The sequence below is a fragment of the Chionomys nivalis genome, chromosome 6 (genome assembly GCF_950005125.1).
Source record: "Chionomys nivalis chromosome 6, mChiNiv1.1, whole genome shotgun sequence".
In the NCBI taxonomy this organism is placed as follows: Eukaryota; Metazoa; Chordata; class Mammalia; order Rodentia; family Cricetidae; genus Chionomys; species Chionomys nivalis.
The window spans coordinates 52894038-52913089 of NC_080091.1; the positions used below are offsets into that span (position 1 = coordinate 52894038).

The 19052-nt window shown below is 41.6% G+C and overlaps 1 protein-coding gene across 2 annotated transcripts; it reads left to right on the forward strand.

Annotated features, from left to right (window-relative positions):
- Positions 1 to 3609: 3609 nt before the first annotated feature.
- On the forward strand, positions 3610 to 18539 carry Pacrgl (parkin coregulated like). Of its 2 annotated transcripts, none has more exons than XM_057772066.1 (9): positions 3610 to 3729; positions 6376 to 6443; positions 6573 to 6727; positions 7755 to 7822; positions 9749 to 9839; positions 11552 to 11686; positions 12370 to 12477; positions 14019 to 14099; positions 17820 to 18539. In XM_057772066.1, the coding sequence occupies exons 2-9, from the start codon at positions 6392 to 6394 to the stop codon at positions 17874 to 17876; spliced, it is 747 nt and encodes a 248-aa protein (XP_057628049.1). In that variant the 5' UTR covers positions 3610 to 3729; positions 6376 to 6391; the 3' UTR covers positions 17877 to 18539. The 2 variants fall into 2 exon arrangements, with proteins under 2 accessions (XP_057628049.1, XP_057628050.1); XM_057772067.1 differs by having other exon boundaries at positions 3725 to 3776.
- Positions 18540 to 19052: the final 513 nt, after the last annotated feature.

Here is a 19052-nt window from a genome sequence, read left to right on the forward strand (position 1 = left end):
AAGGTTGAATGGTCAAGCTTTAGGCTTGACTTTCACAAACTGAGAAGTGGCTGGAGCTAGCCGATAGAGCTGCACCGAGGACCCAGCTGTAGCTTAGCAGTCTAACTTTGGCTCACGTACTCGACGCTAAAAGAGCTGGGCAGTGGTGTCAAATGCCTTTAATTCCAGCACTCAGGAGGCCGATACAGGAGACAGGTGGATCTCTGTGCATTCAAGGTTAGCCCGATCTACTAAGCGAGCACCAGAACAATCTCCAAAGCTACAGTGAAACCCCGCCTCAAAAAAGCAAGCAAGCAAACAAACAAACAAAAACAAACCAATTAACAACAACAAAAAAGGCTAAAGGATATGGAGTAAAAAAGGTCCAGGTTGCTGGGCTGTGGTGGTGTACACTTTAATCCCAGCACTTGAGAAGTAGAGGCAGGCAGATTTCTCTAAGTTTGAAGCCAAAGTGGTCTATAAGAGTTAGTTCCAAGACAGGCTCTAAAGCTACAGAGAAACTCTTGTCTCGCAAAACCAGAGAAAGAAAGAGAGCGAGTGAGCGAAATCCAGGTAGGTAGAAAAACCTCTAAGCAGGTTCCAGTGTGTTTTACAATGTGCATAGGCTTAAGAAAGAAAGAAAATAGATTAAAAGTAATAAGTAAGTGTTTTAAGAGACATTAAGAATAAAAGAAAAAAGTCACACAAGGAGTCTGGTTCCTGTACAGAACTGTGTTGCTTTTAAATTTTTTGATTGTTAATGGACAAGAGGCAGCTGCTGAGAGACATGGGATTGTGAACTGGAATGCAAAATTAAACCAACCTAGATACTTTAGGGCTACTTTAACTTTAAAAATGAAGCCAAATGTATGACAAATGCAGTAAAAAACGTGTTGGAGAAGAGGTTTTGCTTTTGTTTCCACAGGAAATGAGAGGCTGTGGATTCCTTCCAGGTTAATATAATTTGATCAAGGAAGACCTCCTGAATCTTGACAAGTGACCTATATCAGCAAAGGGTACTGCTGGTCTTCCAAGGACTTGGCCATTATCTCAATTGTCTCTCTGATGCCTGTGGGTGCTGTGTGGTGGGCCCACCAAAGAGCAAAGAGCCCCACAGAGTGAAAGAGTGAAAACCAACTACATTCTTTTTTATGCTTCCATTTGAGTGTTTATCTCATTGAGTTTACTTATTTGTGACAAATTAATATCTTCTTGGCTCTTTGTGGATAAGAACATTTTGTAAGTCATCTTGGTATGCTCAGAGCACTTACGCTGGTTCCTGACCTAGGGAGAACTATATCCTATAAAAGCAAAACAAAAATTTTTATTCTCAACAAATTCTTTAGAGGATCTTGAAAAGAAAAATTTGGGTTAATTGTCAAGTTCTGGGAGAGGTAGTTGTTCCATTTGTTATCAGTCTCTGCATAATGGGAAAGTGCAGGGCTTGACTCAAATCCTGGCTAGTGTAGTCTGTTAAACTGGATCATCTTAGTTAGCCACGCCGAAATTGATCTGACCAGTTTGTAGTTCAAAGCTAATCTTTAGGCAGTGTTTTTCAGCTTAGTGGTGTTATTATAGTTCTGAAGGAATCATCGTTGTGGGGCCACATCCTCCTTTTGGAGACTTCAAAGGTCACTGTTAGATGTGCCTATGGTTCACTGCAGAAAACTAATACTCAAACCTGAAATCATGTACAGGAAGATAGGTGAAACTTTTTCCTAGAATTAGTTAGTACTCTATATGACCATTAATATCCTGAAAAAAATTTAATATATATATGTACATTTATATATATATATATATATATCAGTATTACAAAAGTTATAGCTTAAGAAAAGCTGTCAATATAAAATCAAAGGATTATGAGATTAGTGGCACCGAGGAATTAAGATGTAGAAAATGAAATAACACCGCAGCCACGTGGCAATACAAAGATTAATACAAATGGGCTAATTTAAATGTAAGAACTAGCTAATAGTAAGCCTGAGCCATTTGCCAAACATTTATAATTAATGTTAAGCCTCTGAGTGGTTATTTGGCAACTAGTTGTGGTACAAAAATGTCCAGTTACAAGAATGGGTTCTGAATTCTGCTCTGGTTTCTTGTTATCTTTCTTTTCTTTTTTTTTTTCAACCTTAATAAACGCCTCTGCCTGAAAGTTCTGCATGAAAATTTGACTAAAAATGAAAAGCACCTGTACACCTTATGGATGGCCACCTGCAGTGACCAGCTTATCTCCCCATGCCTTACCATCATACCCACCATATGTATTCAACATACTATCGTAAGGTCATTTTGAGCAATCTTATTTTTAAAGGCATAGTAAATCCACATTATGCAGTAATCTAGAATAAGTAGTGGTAGTATTCAGGCATCTGTACTAGCCTGTCCTTGAGGTCCTGACAGAATACGCCCTCAGCTGTAGTCACTAGAAACACCTGTGCACTGTTCACTAAGTTCCCTGTTTAAAGGTGGGCCTTTCCCATCTCCTATCTCTTCCTTTCTCTCTCTTTATGCCTGTCTCTCTGTCTCTCTCTTCTTTTCTACTGCTCCTTTCCCCAAAGGCTGGTCTCCCCTCTCCCCTTCCTCTTTCCCATTTACTTTGTCCCAATAAAATACCTGTCCACCTGAGCTCTGTCGCATGGCGTCTTTCTCTCATGCACTGCTTAAAAAAAAAAAAAATTATAAGTAGCCTTTGAGGTTTTTATTTTTAGACCTGGAATGGCCATATAGAAAGTGTCTCAGACTGTTCAAACTGCTTTTGAAAAGGTACCATGAACTGGGTAGTTTACAAATGGAAGATTTATTTCTCATCATTTTCCCCTTATTATCAGGCTAAGACGTCTAAAATTAAGGCAACAGTCAATAGATTCTGTGTTGGGTGAGGCCTTTCTTTTTCGGTTCCTAGACGGTGCCATTTCACAACATCCTTACATGGGGGAAAAGGTGAGCAGTCGCTCCCAGAAATCCTCTTGATGGTAGCCGGCCACTGTGTATTAAACATTTCCCCAGGATCTCAACTCCTTATATCATCACCAGGAGGGTAAACACCTTGCCGAAGGTGACACAGATATTTATATAGCTAGGTCCATGGGTATGTGGTGTTTCTAATAGGAATGGGTCCCATTCCTCTATTTGAATGCGCAGTAATCAGGGAGTGAAACTCTATGATAGGATTAGAAGGAATAAGAGGTGTGGCCTTGTTGGAGAAAGTGTGTCACTGGGTTGGGCTTGGAGGTTTTCAAAAGCCCACAACTGGCTCTGTGTGACCCCTCCCCAACACCCCGTGGATAAGGATGTAGCTCTACAGCTAAGGCAGAAGTGTGGGAGGACAGTAAATGTTCCTGAGACCCTACGAGAAAAGCACATAGATGGAGAGAGACTGTACCGGAGAACTAGAGAGAATCAGAGTATCTTCTCTGAAAACAAAAACTTAAACTTCCTTTAAGGTCTCCCAGGCGCTCCTGTATCACCGAAATTGTTACCAGACCGCCTTCCTGGACATTAACCTTCAGAACCGCAACTCGTTGCCCGGCAACCTCCCTAACGCTTCTGTGGTCTCCCTATGATTGGCTTAGAGCGGGCACCGCGCGTGATGTCACTGTGCAGCGCCGGAAGTGTCTGCTCCTCGAAGTGGGATTCCTGGGCCAAAGCTGCAGGTTGCGGTTGCGGAGCCGCTGGCTTTGGGCGGAGAGCCGGACTGAAGCCCCACCTGGGGCGGCAGGAGCGACGGGAGCGACGGGACAGGCGGTAGGCGCGGGCCACAGGGTGGGGTCTCGGCGTGGCGACCTTCCCAGGTTGGCGTCCTGTTGCTAGGGCCGCCAGAGGCGCTCTGGGAACTTGGCTTAGAGTATTCTAGGTTTAGAGTATTCTAACTGGAGTCTATTCGCTGTGTCTCCCTATTTTCAATTTTTTTTTTCCTATAGCGGTGTCGACACACTTCCTCCTTTTCAACTTCAACAACATCCTAGGTGCTTGCAAGTGGGTGGATTTGGTGATGGGATGTTCGTGCCGATGGAAAGCAGCTTTTACTTCTTGATGAAGAAGGGAATGGGGTCTTCCGTTTTAGAGTTTGAAGGGCCTTTAGCAGATGCTTCTGCTAAAGAAGAGCGCCCTTTGAACGTTTTTTTTAATTTATTTTAATTTTCTGGATTTCTAATTAGAGAGTAGAAGAAAGGTGACAGACTATTCGTGTAGTGGTCTTAAACTGGGGGAGGTGGGTACTGAAATTTGGTATTTGTAAAACAAAGAGGGTGTGGTTTCATAGCATCACAGGTACCACCAGTCCCTTTTAGCCAGCTGCCCAATGAAACCTAGGGGATTTGTATTGTTTTTGTTGTTTCTCCTTCTGCCATTGTGACCTAATGTAGGCATTCCACAGTTAGTGCGTTTCTGTATTCTGATGTCCACTTAGAATTCTGAAACAGAAACGCGGGGTGTCTTGGATAATTTTATACAAAGCGTTTTCACCTCTTCACGTCGTCTTGTCACTACCTCTTTACACCACGCACCTAAAGTCATTTAATGAAAAAGTAGTCTAAAGGCGAAGAAAACGTTTCCTTTCACAGACAACGTGAGTCCGAGCTTGTCAGTGGTATTCTTCGAGGTGGACATTTTTTTCGGTGGTGGCGCACGCCTTTAATCCCAGCACTCGGGAAGCAGAAGCAGGTGGATCTCTGTGAGTTTGAGGTCAGCGTGGTCTACAAGAGCTAGTTCCAGGACAGGCTCCAAAACCACAGAAACCCTGTCTCAAAAAACCAAAAAATAAATAAATAAAAATAAAAAACAGGCATATTTACTTTGCCTTTTAAAATAGAGTAATACCTTCAGCAACTAAAAATATTTTTTAAAATATTTGTGTATTTATGTACATGAGTTCTGTCATATACATCATAAACTCTTTTGTCATATTCGTATACTTCTGTATGCCAGAGGAAGAGATCGGATTTCTTTATAGGTGGTTGTTAGCCACCATGTGGTTGCTGGAAATTGAACACAGGACCCCTGGAAGAGCAGCCCCTGCTCTTAACTACTGAGTCATCTCTGTCTAGCCTTTTCATCCAGTAAGGCTTCCTTCCCAGCTGCTAATGGGAACGTATCCAGAGACCCACAACCAAACATTAGGGATGGTCTGGGAGCCCAACAAAGAGGAGGGAAAGGATTGTAGGAGCCAGAGGAACACTAGGGGACCGTGGCCTCCAGAATCAGCTAAGCAGAGCTTATAAGGGCTCGCAGAGACTGAAGCAGCAATCACACTAGGGTCTACACTTGTTTGTTGTCGTTGTTTAGCTTTAGGTTTTTGTGGGACTCCAAAAAGTGGGAGAGGTGGTGTCTCTGACTCTTTTGCCTGCTCTTGGGACCCTTTTCCTTCTACTGGGTTGCCTCATCCAGCCTTTATATGATTTTGTTTCTAGTCTTATTGCATTTTTTTTTTTTTGCCATGTTTGGTTGATATCCCTGGAAGGCCCATTCTTTCCTGATGGGAAACAGAGGAGCAGTGGATCTGGAGGAGAGTGGAGGTGGGGGTGGTTTGGAACCAGGACTAGGGAGAGGAGACTATGGTTGGATGTATTATGAGAGAAGAAATAAATAAAACCAAAAATACCTTAAAAATAATTATTTTTGCCTGCATATTGGCATATTGTTATGTGCCTTTAAGCATTCCCAGCATTTCAGAAATGTAGGCAGGGAGATCTCTTAGTTCAAGGCCAACCTAGTTTACACAGCAAATTCCAGGCCACCCAGGACTATATAACAAGACCCTGTCTAAAAGTCAGATACACCAAAGTACTATTTTGTAAAGATCCTAGGGACTTGCAGACCCCGAGCCTAGTAGAATCTATGAACTCCAGGTTCACAAAATGGCGAAGAGCAATAGCAGAAGATGCCATGTCAACCTCTGTCCTCCATGACACGCTTACTTCCACACATTAACCTGCATATGTTACACACATGTGACTCAAACTACATTGAATAACTAAACACCTTGGAAGCTACATTTTATAGATTCTGAAAGCTTTTCAAATGAAGGGATTTGTTGGCTTTTAAACTCATTTAAATTAGAAAGTAGGGCAGAGGAGATGGCTCAGCTGGTAAAGAATCTGGTCACCTGTAGTCGTCTGAGAACTCCGGTGGTTATGGTGGTCTGTCTGTCATCTCAGCACGTGTGGGACACAGACAGGGAATCTCTGGCCCAGGCTCACTAGCCACACTAGCCCATAAGGGAAACTCTGGGCTCAGTGAAAGAAAGACCGTGCCGCAATATATAAGATGGAGCACTATGGAAAAAAGGTGATAACCCTGGGCCTCCACACCCACATCTGTTTGTAACTGTTCATTTTGGTCTTATGTGTATGGCAGATCAACAGATTCTGAAATTGGTTCATTTCATTGCAGGGGTGAAAGGGAAGCCATGCAGAAATCCGAGCACCCTGGAGGTGTGCAGTTGAGAAACAGAACAACGGGTATAGAGCTTTGCTTTTTCAAATGGAGAGGCCAGGCGTGTTAATGATGATACATTCTCTGTTCTGTGTGGATATCAGATAGTTTCTCTTGCATATTTGTCTTTTGTACTGATCTAATTTTTTTCCCAGGTAATTATGATCAAAGGACATCCTCAAGTGCACAAATAAAACACAGGACCACAGTTCAGCAGAGCAAATCCTCCTCATTAGCTAGTTCTCCTGAGGCTGCAAGAAGGGTTCATCCTCGGCCAAGTGACAAACTCAACCCTAAAACGATTAACCCCGTGAGTACAGATTCCTCAGGCAGTACATTTTCACAAGGAATAGGCACTTATCGGATTATAGTTTAGCCATTCATGACACAGGTCTTTAGCTAATTACAGTTGGACTCTTTTGAATGCTCTCATGGAGTTCCTTTCTGCTAGTTTTCAGCTAGCTATGTTAATTTTGTTATGCTCTGAATTGCATGTCACCTTTTTAACTTTCTGTCCTGCTTCCTAATGTCAGCGAACTAGCTTGCATTCGGTTGTTATGGGATTGATTATTCTTGTGCTTCTGTATTCACCTAGAACTCTTAACTATTCCTTTATGACCTACAAATTTGGTCCACCAGAAGTCAGGATAGAATCCTCTGTTTAACAGAGGCATACAGTCAGTTTGGAGAAGTTACCCTGATTCTCTGACCTCTACATATCTATACTTGGCTGAACAGCATGCAGGACAGACAAAGCTGGCTAAAAGTTAATGGACAGACACTCTCTGTCCTTTGCAACACTTCTATAATCCAGGAGATGCATTCGGATACTTGTTTGTATGACTTGTTCCTGACCTTTGATTTTACCAATCCCTTGTGGCATAGAAGTGTAAAGCCAGTTTGAAGAAGTTACATACATTCCCTGATCTGTACACATATGTGCATGGTTGATAGACATGAGGAACATACAGTAATGGGTAGCCAATCCCTATTCCTTTTATCCTGAATTCCTGAAATCTTTATTTGGCCCTTACCTTGAGACTCAGACTGACAGAGGAAGTGGAAAGACATTTTGCTCTGTGTATGGTTCCAGCCACCTGCAAAGCTTTGAGCCAAACTAGAGGTTGACAGAAAAATAACTCTATATCTTGGTTGTGTGTGTGGTCTTTTGTTTCTTCAATCATGTGGCTGAGCAGGGATGTACACAAAATAACATATTGGGGGTTTGGAAGTCGGGTTTTATTTATTTATTTATTTTGCCTCTGATCTCTACAAGATTAAAATTGAGGGTATCAATAAATGGAGTTAGTGGTGATCTTTCTGTTTTTTAATTCCAGTTTGGTGAACAATCACGAGCTCCCTCTGCATTTGCAGCTATCTACTCGAAAGGAGGTATTCCTTGCAGGTAAAATCAATACGATGCATAGCTGACTATGTGGTTCAAAATAATTGCTTGAGATCAATATATTATTTAGTTTAACTTTGTTGAAAATGTATTTACTGGTGAGATTTAAATCAAGGTGACATTACCTTGACTGTTGAATTGGTATCGATCCCTGGACATTGTTGATAAAAAAAAAAAAAAAAAAAACCCACCTCAACTCCAATATGTAATTACTAAGATCTGTAGTAGAACGCCAAATAATTTCAGAAATTAAGTTGACCTGAGTGTACACTTTTGGTACAACTAATTTAAGCATTCATAGGCTTCTGCAAATTCCAAATCAATAGGCCCTACCTTGTTGGTAATGTAAACATTGACAGTACAGTGGAATATTATTTCTTAGTAAGTATATATGACTACTTTTGCTTCTTTTAGATAAATTCTTGATTCCCCTTTTCATAGAATGTTTTGTTTTATCCTATTCTTCATGATAGAATTTTTTTTAATGCCATAGAAACTATAAGTACAACATAAATGTTTATGTTTGATTCTGGATTTTCAAAACTGCAATTTTTTAATGGTATCTTCAAATTTGGAGTGAAAAATAAGCTGAGCTGAAGAAGCTCCCTCCCCACTCCCCGAGGCAGGGTTTCTCTATGTAACTGCCCTCGCTATCCTGGAACTCACTCTGTAGACCTGGCTGGCCTTTAACTTAGAGCTTCACCTGCCTCTGCCTTCCAAGTGCTGAGATTCAAGGTATGTGCCACTACCGCCAGGCTAAAGAAGCATTCTTGAGTTTTTTATTACATTTTATGCTTAGATTCTACTTTGAAGGGTTAGGGATGTAGCTCAGTTGACAGAGTGCCTCCCACCGTGCCTAAAGCCCTGAGTTCCATCTGCCAAGACTTCATAAACTTGGCATGGTCCTCTCTGCCTGTAATCCTGGTACTGGCATGGGGAAGCAGGAGGAAGTTCACTCATGGCTGCATAGTGGGCTTGAGGCCAGCCTGCTCTACATGAGAAGCTGTCTTACACACATTGAGACTGAAGCTTTGCTTTATTTCAAACTCTGGAGCTTCTTGGGTGCTTTTCCCTAGAGTGGTTGAGATTTGCTGAAAATGGAAAAACTGATTTCTTGCTGAGGCTATTGTCAATGTAACAGTGAAGAAGTCAGGCCAGAGAGCTGAGTGAAACCAAGATGTCTGGGGATGACCAGTGGCCGGTTCACAGCATGACGATAGTGTTTGGGGATGACCAGTGGTCAGTTCACAGCATAATGGTAGTGTTTGGGAGTGACCAGTGGTCATTCACAGCATAATGGTAGTGTTTGGGGATGACCAGTGGTCGGTTCACAGCGTGACAGTAGTGCTGTATTGTAAAGTCATTGGTTACAGTTCAGGAATTGCTCTGGGGAACAGTGAGAGGCCTTAATTCCGGACCTCTTGTAACCTCAAAGGGGGCCATTTCATCTTGCTGTTCATAGTTTTTTCTCTTTGGGAAGGAGTAAAATGGATTTGCCTCCATATTATTAGTGAGTGTTATCAGTGTTAGGTTAAGAAAATGTTCTCCATGAGCCTCATCTTTTCTCATTACTACCTGTTTTCATTTTCGGTAGCTAACCTACTTGTTTTAATTGTGTCTGAGAGAGATCTGTGCAACATGTATATCACGATTCTGAGAGAGTGACATGCTTAAATATAAATAAAAATATGCATAAAAAGATTTACAATACACACTTACTAAACAGCTTTAGAGATAATGTGGGAAAATGAGTGATTGCTTATTTGCTTTACTTTGTCCATGTCCTTACGAGTATGGTATACACTCCTGTATATCACAAAGTAATTCTACTGCGACTCTATTCTGGCAAGAATACTGTGTTATAAGCTCCCTACCTATAAATGCTTGCGGGGGTTCCTGTTACAGTTTCTGACTTTTGTATTTTAGATTGGTACATGGCTCAGTAAAACACAGATTACAATGGGAATGCCCGCCTGAAATTCTTCCATTTGACCCGCTTCTAATTACTTTAGCTGAGGTAAAATATTCTAGCTCTCCTGAGTGCTAATAGAAAAAATATTTTTGGAATTTCATTGTTATTTTGTAGCTTATAAGTACATCTCACTGTATACTTTTAAAATAAATATCAAGCAAGAGACACTAAAATATTAGACTCTAGGCAAGTTATTGGGATTGTTATGTATATATGTGCATATATACAGGACATTTTATATACACGCATACACATATTTATGTAAAATGAATGGATTGACCAGTCTTATAAAAATGAAGTTCTAACAGGAATTTATAGATAAATGAAGTGAATGGTATATCATACTTAGTTCTCTTTTAGACAGAAGTCTTTAGTATAAAATAACAGACCATGGTTTAGACTAATCAAACCTCGTGATACATTACATAGTACAAATGATTAAAGTCCACAAAGTGCTTTAATTTGTAAAGTCACTAAAGAGCGTCTGCCTTTACATCCTTCTAAAGTGTTTGTTTGTTGTGTGACTGTGCTATGGGAGTGAGAGGACTTCATGGAGTTGCTTTCTTCCTTACACCGGATGGGATCAGGGAGTGAACTCAGGTATCAGGTTTAGTTGGAATTGCCTTTACCTGCCAAGCTATCTCAGTGGCCGAGATCAGTACTGTATGTATATACCTGTGGTCCAACAACAGTTCATGTATGTCTGTACTGGGTAGCAGTTTCCTTTTTTCTTCTACCCAGTAGTGGGGAAGGAATACAGACAGACCACTGTTGAGATCCATTTCAGCTTTGACTTTCGATTCTCCATCTTGAAAATGAGTAAGAGCCAGGTACTGTCAGCACAGGTACTGAAATTCTTGGGGAATGATTTACCGTATTGGTGATTTTGTTTTAGAAAATATGGTAGGACAGTGGGAAGGGGACATTTGACCACTGTTTGGAAGCAGATACTCAGGTCAAATTGACAAAATATTGGAAATTGGCATTGGTGACATGACTTTGCATCTGGTTATGTAAACCTGTGCCACAGATAGATCCAAGGGTGTTGCTCTTCCTTTCCTCTTTGCTTTGTTTGATCTTTTTCAAACGTCAGATGGTCATTTTTTGTCCTGTAGTAGTAGCTGGTAAGTCATGCGTGCAGGCCATCCTTTTCCACGGCAGCTGGAAGAAAAGACACCCACGATAAGCAGTGCTGTGTACAGGCTGTATTTTCCATTGTGCCCCACCGTGAACAGTAGATAGTTCTGACACTGTCCCAGCCAATGCAGGATCTCCCTTCTAAATATCTTAGTGTACTTAAAGGAGAAAGAGAGTCCTTGTATTAACTCAACTGTTCACACTGGGGCTCCAGAACAGAACAGACCCTGTGCACCTTACTGTGCTTCAGTGTTTCCTAGGAAGCAGTGGTCTCGTGTTTGTTTGCTGTCTTATCTTCTCCCATCAGCTTTTCCTTTCCCTCCACCTCTCCTCCACTTACCTGTCCTTAGTGTTCCTTTTTTATCTTAGTTTTTTCTTCCCTTTTTGTTACTCTGTTGATTTTCATTTTCTTGCTCTTTTTTCTCATTCCATGTGAGGATAGAGACTTCTGTGTCTTGTATCTTATATGATTTCTTGGTATAATTCAAACAATAATTGCTGAAATTGCTTACTGTGTTAGAAAGACATTAAGCAAACATGTCAGGAGCATTGAGTTTTGTAGCTGTTAACATAATCAAAAGGTAGGAATCACGTTTCTGTATTTGTATTGTCTTTGCCAGGGTCTGAGGGAGACGAAGCATCCTTATACCTTTGTGTCCAAGGAGGGCTTTAGGGAATTACTTCTGGTCAAGGGTGCTCCTGAAAAAGCTGTACCATTGCTACCTAGACTGAGCCCTGTGTTGAAGGCAGCTCTGGTAAGTCATTTACTTCACTGAACTTCATTATGCCCAGTCACATGATATGGATGAAAACTCTGATCCAAGAGACACAGGCTGCTCCTCCCCTCCCCCATATTGCATGCAGATCAGTGCTTTACCTGTGGGTTTCTCAGGTATGTGCAATGTCAGCCCACTGTCGCTCAGAGTCATGTAGTTATGCACTTAACCCTTTTAGAGGGTGCCTCAGGGTCCTGGGAATGAAGGGAAGCTTTTGGGCGATGAGAGGCAAAAAGTGAAGATTAGTCTGTGCTCTGTGTGCTAGATGAATCTTAGTGAGTGCTCTTAGCTGATGGAAGCTGCTCTACCTCAGATACAGCACATTAAAGCTTTCTCCCAAATTCTGTTTGATGAGTGATTTCTAGGATTAAATGCTTCATCCCACTGCCTCTTCCACTTCCCCCCACCCTGCCTACTTTCTCCTAACCTATCTTCCCTTTAATTTATCCTCATTCTGTCCCTTCACCTTTATTCCCCCTTGAAGCCAAGGAACATCTCATTCAGATGTAAATGCATTAATTCTGCTGGAAACTCTGTTTTGAAAGTAGAAAGTGGAACAATACATAAAGGGCCATGGGAAAGATGCAAAAGAAAGAACCCAGGCAGGGAGTCTTTCTGAGGGTTGTGTTGGCTTCAGTTCTTCCTGTTAACTGACCCCACAGGTCCATCCCGATGACGAAGTGTTTGAGAGAGGACTGAGCGCACTCGTACAGCTAAGTGCAGTCGTTGGCCCATCTCTGAATGGCCATCTGAAACTCCTGCTTACAAGTGTGAGTACTGCAGAGCAGACTAGCTGTGCACATGTCCCCACAACCGCAGTCAGCCGCTCGCCTAGTTCAAATCCACAAAAGGATGTTTTCTTGTCTTTGTGATAGCATCCCTGGCAGAAACAACAGAATCATGGGAAAGGTTTGTTTTCTGTCAAAGTCTCCTAGGTGTCAGTCCTTCATGACAGGAAGGATGTGGTAGCGTGGACCAGGCGACTTAGGGCAGGAAACATGATGGACACATAGGAGGGGCTCAGGGTTCCAGTAACCTTTCTCTCCGACTCAACCCCATCTCCCATCTCCCACTTCTCAGTAACACCATCACATGAAGGGTCCAACAAGGATAAGTTCACTCCTTAGCTAGAGCCTCATTAATCTCTCTGGAGAAACCCTCCCATGAAGACAAACCAAAGGCTTGTTTTATTTACCTGGGCGTTTCTCTCTCCAGTCACTATGACAGGCAGTGTTAATTTTACCCTAACCAGCAAGTGCGGATTAGACTAAGTAGCTCACAGAATAGTTTAGTAGATAGTACCTCTCCAATATTTTCTAATGAATTACATACATAGCTGGCTTGAGGTTTATAATAAAAAGTGTTTGTTGTCATTTTATTAAACCCTATGTTGAATGTTTCCACAGTGTTTACCTGAGAGCATGGCTTGTTTTAGCTGAAATGTCTAGGTGTTGCTCTCAGACATGCATGTATTTTGTGGGAACACTGGTATTTCCCGACTCCCTCCATAGCACTGTCTCTGCTTGTGCCTGCGATTCTGTCCTCCTGCCCATATATTGTCCTTTGTAAACTGAATTCTGTGTTTCCAGCTAGGGCCTCTTTAGAGCTTAACCAGAGATCAGTAAATGTTCTTGTGGTTTCTAGTGTGATTCCTCCATTAGTCACTGTTACTTTTCAACGATTCCCTTATTGTTGGGTAACATTTGCTCTGGAGGCATGACTTTCTGTCACAGTTCTCTATATGGGCTTACATGTGTGACAAAATGGGAAAGTGTGTCATGCTTTTGAAAACTTAATTTTTGTGTGAGTACACGTGTGGTTATGTGTGGGTTGAAAAGCATGCATATCTGTATGCACGTGTGCATACATGTGAAATGTACAGAACCATCTCAGGTGTCATCTTCAGACATACCGTCCTCCTGTTTGCCGATAGGTCTCCTATTTACTAGAGCTCACCAAGTAGGCTACATTGTTTAGGAAATGAGTCCGAAGGAAGCTTTTGCCTTCTGCATCCCCAGTGCTGGAATTACAAACATAAGCCACTATGCCCAACTATTTATGTGGGTCTTGGGAGCTGAAGTCAGTCATTTCCCCAGCCCCAGAAATTGTGTCATTATAGCAGATATCATAGGATAGGTAGTGCTTGAAATATCGTAAATTCAACCTTTAACCAACTATCATATTGCTATAAGTAAATTTTAGTGAAATGTTTATTAAAACACACTTTGTATCCTTAATTTAAGACATCCTTGTGCTTATGGCAAACTTTTTTTTTTATTTTGGAATTTCCCCTTTCCCCAACCTTCAAAAGCTTTCCAAGAGGCTAACGGACAAGAAATTCAAAGAACCTATCACGAGTGCCTTGCAGAAGCTGGAGCAGCATGGTGGGAGTGTAAGTAGAATGCCGCACTCGTACCCACACATTGTTTCTGTGCACTGCACTCGCACCCATATACATTGTTTCTGTGCACTGCACCGATACCCACACATTGTTTCTGTGCACTGCACCCGCACCCACACATTGTTTCTGTGCATTGTACTTGTGCTGCACCCGCACCCACACATTGTTTCTGTGCATTGTGCTTGTGCTGTGCCTGTACCCACACATTGTTTCTGTGCACTTCACTTGTACCCGTACATTGTTTCTGTGCACTTCACCCGTACCCACACATTGTTTCTGTGCATTGTGCTTGTGCTGTGCCTGTATCCACACATTGTTTCTGTGCACTGGACCCATACCCATGCATTGTTTCTGTGCACTGCACCCGCACCCATATACATTGTTTCTGTGCACTGCACCCGCACCCATATACATTGTTTCTGTGCACTGCACCCGTACCCATACACATTGTTTCTGTGCACTGCACCCGTACCCATATACATTGTTTCTGTGCACTGCACCTGTACCCACACATTGTTTCTGTGCACTGCACCCGCACCCACACATTGTTTCTGTGCACTGCACCCGCACCCATACATTGTTTCTGTGCATTGTACTTGTGCTGTGCCTGTACCCACACATTGTTTCTGTGCACTTCACTTGTACCCGTACATTGTTTCTGTGCACTTCACCCGTACCCACACATTGTTTCTGTGCATTGTACATGCAGGCCTGTTCAGAGGATCAGTGTGTGGTTAGTTTATTTTAACTCATTACAGCTGCAAGGATAAATGTGAAAACATCTAGTTTTCATCTTTCAGACTAAAATTTTCTGTTTTGTTGGGGTGGTATAATTTTTGAGATGGTTTTGGCAGAAGCAGCCCTGGGGAAATAAAGGCCTGTGCATGTCTGTGGTGGTCTTGGGGACTTGGCAGTGCACTCTTACTAGGTTTTCTCTCTAATCTAGTTTAATGTTTTGTTTTGATGTATGAAAAGGTCAAAGGATGACTAACCTAGCCCAACTCTCAAAAAATGCTTTTTAAAAATTGCATATTTGTTTATTTCTGTACTTGGCTGTACTACAGAGAAATCCCAGGTCTTTGTGTGTGCTAACCAGGTGCTTCCTGAGCTCCCCACACTCCTGGTTCTCCATTCCCTTTCAATCTGCCTTGCTTTCTTCCTCTGAGTTTTAGACTCTCCCTGTACATGGAAATGCCACTTCCACAGCAGTGCAGCACTACTGCTTCAAGTACATTCTTCAAGAGTAGCTCTGCCAGGCAGTGCTGGTGCACACCTTTAATCCCAGCACTTGGGAGGCAGAGGCAGGTGGATCTCAGTGAGTTCAAGGGCAGCCTGTTCTACAAAATGAGTTCCAGGACAACCAGAATAGTTACACAGAGAAACCTTTTTTTTTTTTTTTTTTTTTTTTTTTTTTTTTTTTAGAGCTGATCTGATTTTTTTCTCTCAACTTTTCAAGAGGAAAAATATAGACATATCATTATTATATGATATCAGCAAAATGAATTATATTCTCATAATTTCAAAGAAATACTCAGGTAGTTAGCTTAATAATGTAGAACTTTCATTTTCCATATTTTCTAAATAATTAATTAGAAGAAAATGTATATAATTCTGTACAGTGTTTTGCTGGCCATGCCTTAATCAGCTAATTTTAATATCTTTGAATTGAATATATTGTTTTTGTGATGAGCACTTTGTTTATGCAAAGGAACTAAGCCTCAAAAGGGTTGTTAGAAAATACATTTGTGTGTGTGTGTGTGTGTGTGTGTGTGTGTGTGTGTGTGTTTGATTTTAAGCAGGAGATTGGTGTTCAGGCACCGAAGACGTGTAGAACCAGCCTCTAGCCAGACCATTGTCTCCATTTCAGATGAAGTACTTACTTATCGATTCCCTTGATCACTCAAAATCTCAATCCCAGATGTATTGCCCTTTTCTCCCTGTAAAATCCAAGTGAATGGATGGTGAATTTCAGTCCGTAACTCTCCCTAGTGCTTGTCTGCCTCCAGAAGACCTTTTGAGGGAATGGGTCAGGCAAAAGGGAAAGAACCATCATGGGACTTTTGTGGATGTCTGTGTTGGATTGGGAAAATAGTTGTATTACGATGTAGATATATTTCAGAAGCCCAACATTGTTATTTGGAGCTCACCTGCAGAGGTTGTGGTCAATCCAAGGTTCTAGAGAGAGAAGGTGCCTTTGTTGTTACTCAATTTTATTAGCTTTAGATATTGCTAATACTAAGTTTACAGAGAAGGAGGGTTTGTGGTTACAAGGTATCTTAAATATTCCACAGTCCTCTTTACTGTTCCTTGTGTGTCCTACGTTGTATTTTAATAATAATTGCTGTCATTGCTAAAGAAAGTTTTCTAGGGGCTAGAGAAATGGTTTAGCAGGTAGCAGCACTTACTGCTTTTGCAGAGAACCTGGGTTTAATTCTCTGCATCTTCATGGTGATTCACAACCACATGTACCTCCAGTTCCAAGGAGACAATGGGACCAGGAACTTTCCCTCATATATGAGCTAGCTTTTTGAAATGTGTTTCCTATGGTAGGATGCCTTGCTCAGCCTTGATGCAGTGGGAATGAGTTTGGTCCTGCATCGACTTGATATGACATGCTGTGTTGACTCCAAGGGAGTCCTTTCCTTTTCAGTGGAGGTGGGGGAGGAGTAGGTGAGCTGGGTAGAGGAGAGGTGGGAGGAGGGAAGGGGAGGGAGGGGAAACTGTGGTTGGTATATAAAATAAATAAAATTTTAATAAAAAATATACGTATATAAAGTTTCTTAATTTGTAATGAGCCTTTTAAAAAATTTGGGGGGGGGTGGAGAGATGACCTGTTGGTTAAGAATACTCCCTGCTCTTCCAGAGAACCCAGGGTCCATTCCCAGCACACACATGGTGGCTCAGTATGGTAGACGATCCAAAGCCCACTTCTGGACTCTTCATACACTCCACACATGTGGTGCATGGACATATATTTAGGCAAAACACCCATACACTTTAAATTGAAATACATAAAATCTAAACACATTAAAAAGCCAAGAATTCTTAGTATAGGAGTTTGCTCTTTCCTTCGACTATTATGGATTATAATCATGTGTAGGCTTACCTACTGGGGAAATGGAAACATTTGTTACACCAGAAACACTTTCTTATAAGGAATCTTTGCCAGTCTTAAGATGAACACATTTACAAATGTAGAGTCTGGTTTTGTCCTCAGCAGCATGCTCACCTGTCTTGGGTAAGGCAAATGCCCTGCCCTTCGTTTCTCTCTGGAGTTGTGAGAACTGTGTCAAGTTCTCTGCTAAGTCCTCACGAGCACTGGACTCGCTTGGTCTCCAGCAGAGCCTCACAGGTAGACTTTGCTGGTTTCCCCCTGTGATTAGGATATTGGGTGCAGAGCAGTAATTAACCCCGGTGTGTGAGTGGAGTACAGGGAAGATGTATTTAAACACTACCCTGACTCTGCACTGCTTCTTAGGTGCTTGAAGGTTGTTATCTGTTTTATTTCTCTCAGGAAAATGCTCTGTTCATTCTGTAATTTTGATTGTGCCCTTTGTATTACTTTGTTTGAATCTTGGATTCTTAAGCAACACTTGTATAGTGCCTACCAGGGTAACTGTGTTCTAATGACATTGTATAGTGCCTACCAGGATTGTATAGTGCCTACCAGGGTAACTGTGTTCTAATGACATTGCTTTCTTCTGTTGTCAGGGAAGTCTTATCGTCATCAAATCCAAAATCCCCACATACTGCTCTATCTGCTGTTGAATAAAGCCATGCTGCTTCCTCAGGCACTAGCAGAGGCTGCAATGACCCTCTCCTGAGTTCGGTTTACTCTGACTCCCAGCATCGTTCATTGGCTAACTAGGCTCGGAGGACCATGTCCAATCCAGAGGACTCATTGTGCAAGCTGTTTGTCAACACAAAGCACAGGTGCTAGTGGAAGGCAATTAAAATACTTGTGAAAAAGTTGAATTCTGTGAGAGTTCCTCATCTTGGTCATCTGTGTGAATTTATGGATCATATCTATGTGCATATTTTCCAATACATTTTTACTTACAGCCCTTCTAAAGATCACTCTATAGCTGGGCACTTATTTTATATGTTGGTTTTGGCCATTTCCTGGTTTTCATATTTATCAAGAATGAAAAAAATTTAATTTAGCAAGTAAACATTTGTGACTTCCCTATTAGCTAGGATGTGCAAATATGTATTTTATAATGTGAAATGCTTGGGGGCATCTTTTCCTTCCTCAATATTCTAGTTTAAAAACCTTGTTTTAAATGTAAAAATTCTATTACAAGTATATTGTTTATTACAACTTGTTAAAACTACCTAAACTTTAAGTGAATATTACTTTTACATTTTGTACCCTGAAAATACAGATGATGTACATATGCAGATATGCAGAAATTAAAATCTTAAAACGTACATGTATTCAGTGATACTGTATTTGTGTTTCAGTTACTTTGTTTTTGAAAACATAATTTATGCATGCAGCCCAGAGTTTCTCATGAGCTAGAAACTTCTGGATGATTCTTCAAAAGGAAGGAGTAGAGGAAGAGAAATAGAAAATGTGAGTGACTTTCAATCTAACTGGCAGGAAGAGAGGCTACAGGGACTTGGATAGTCAAACCAAATCCAAATCATGGCCACACATTGGAAAACATGGGGATAGGCAGTCACTGTGTTATGTGGCAGCAGCTACATGCCTTCTAAACATTGGATAGATGATGCTTCCCCATTCTCTCCTACAGACATCTGGTTGACTCCTCGGCAATTCTTGTTTGAGATAGCTGCACAGCTGTCAGTTGATCGAATGCAAGCGACTGCTGAGCCACCATATACAGACCTGCCCACCTGCGACCAGAGCCTTTGCTGCCATCCTGGGTCCTCTCTTTCCTCAGAGCTATAGTGCCTTGTCACATCCTCAACATGCCCACT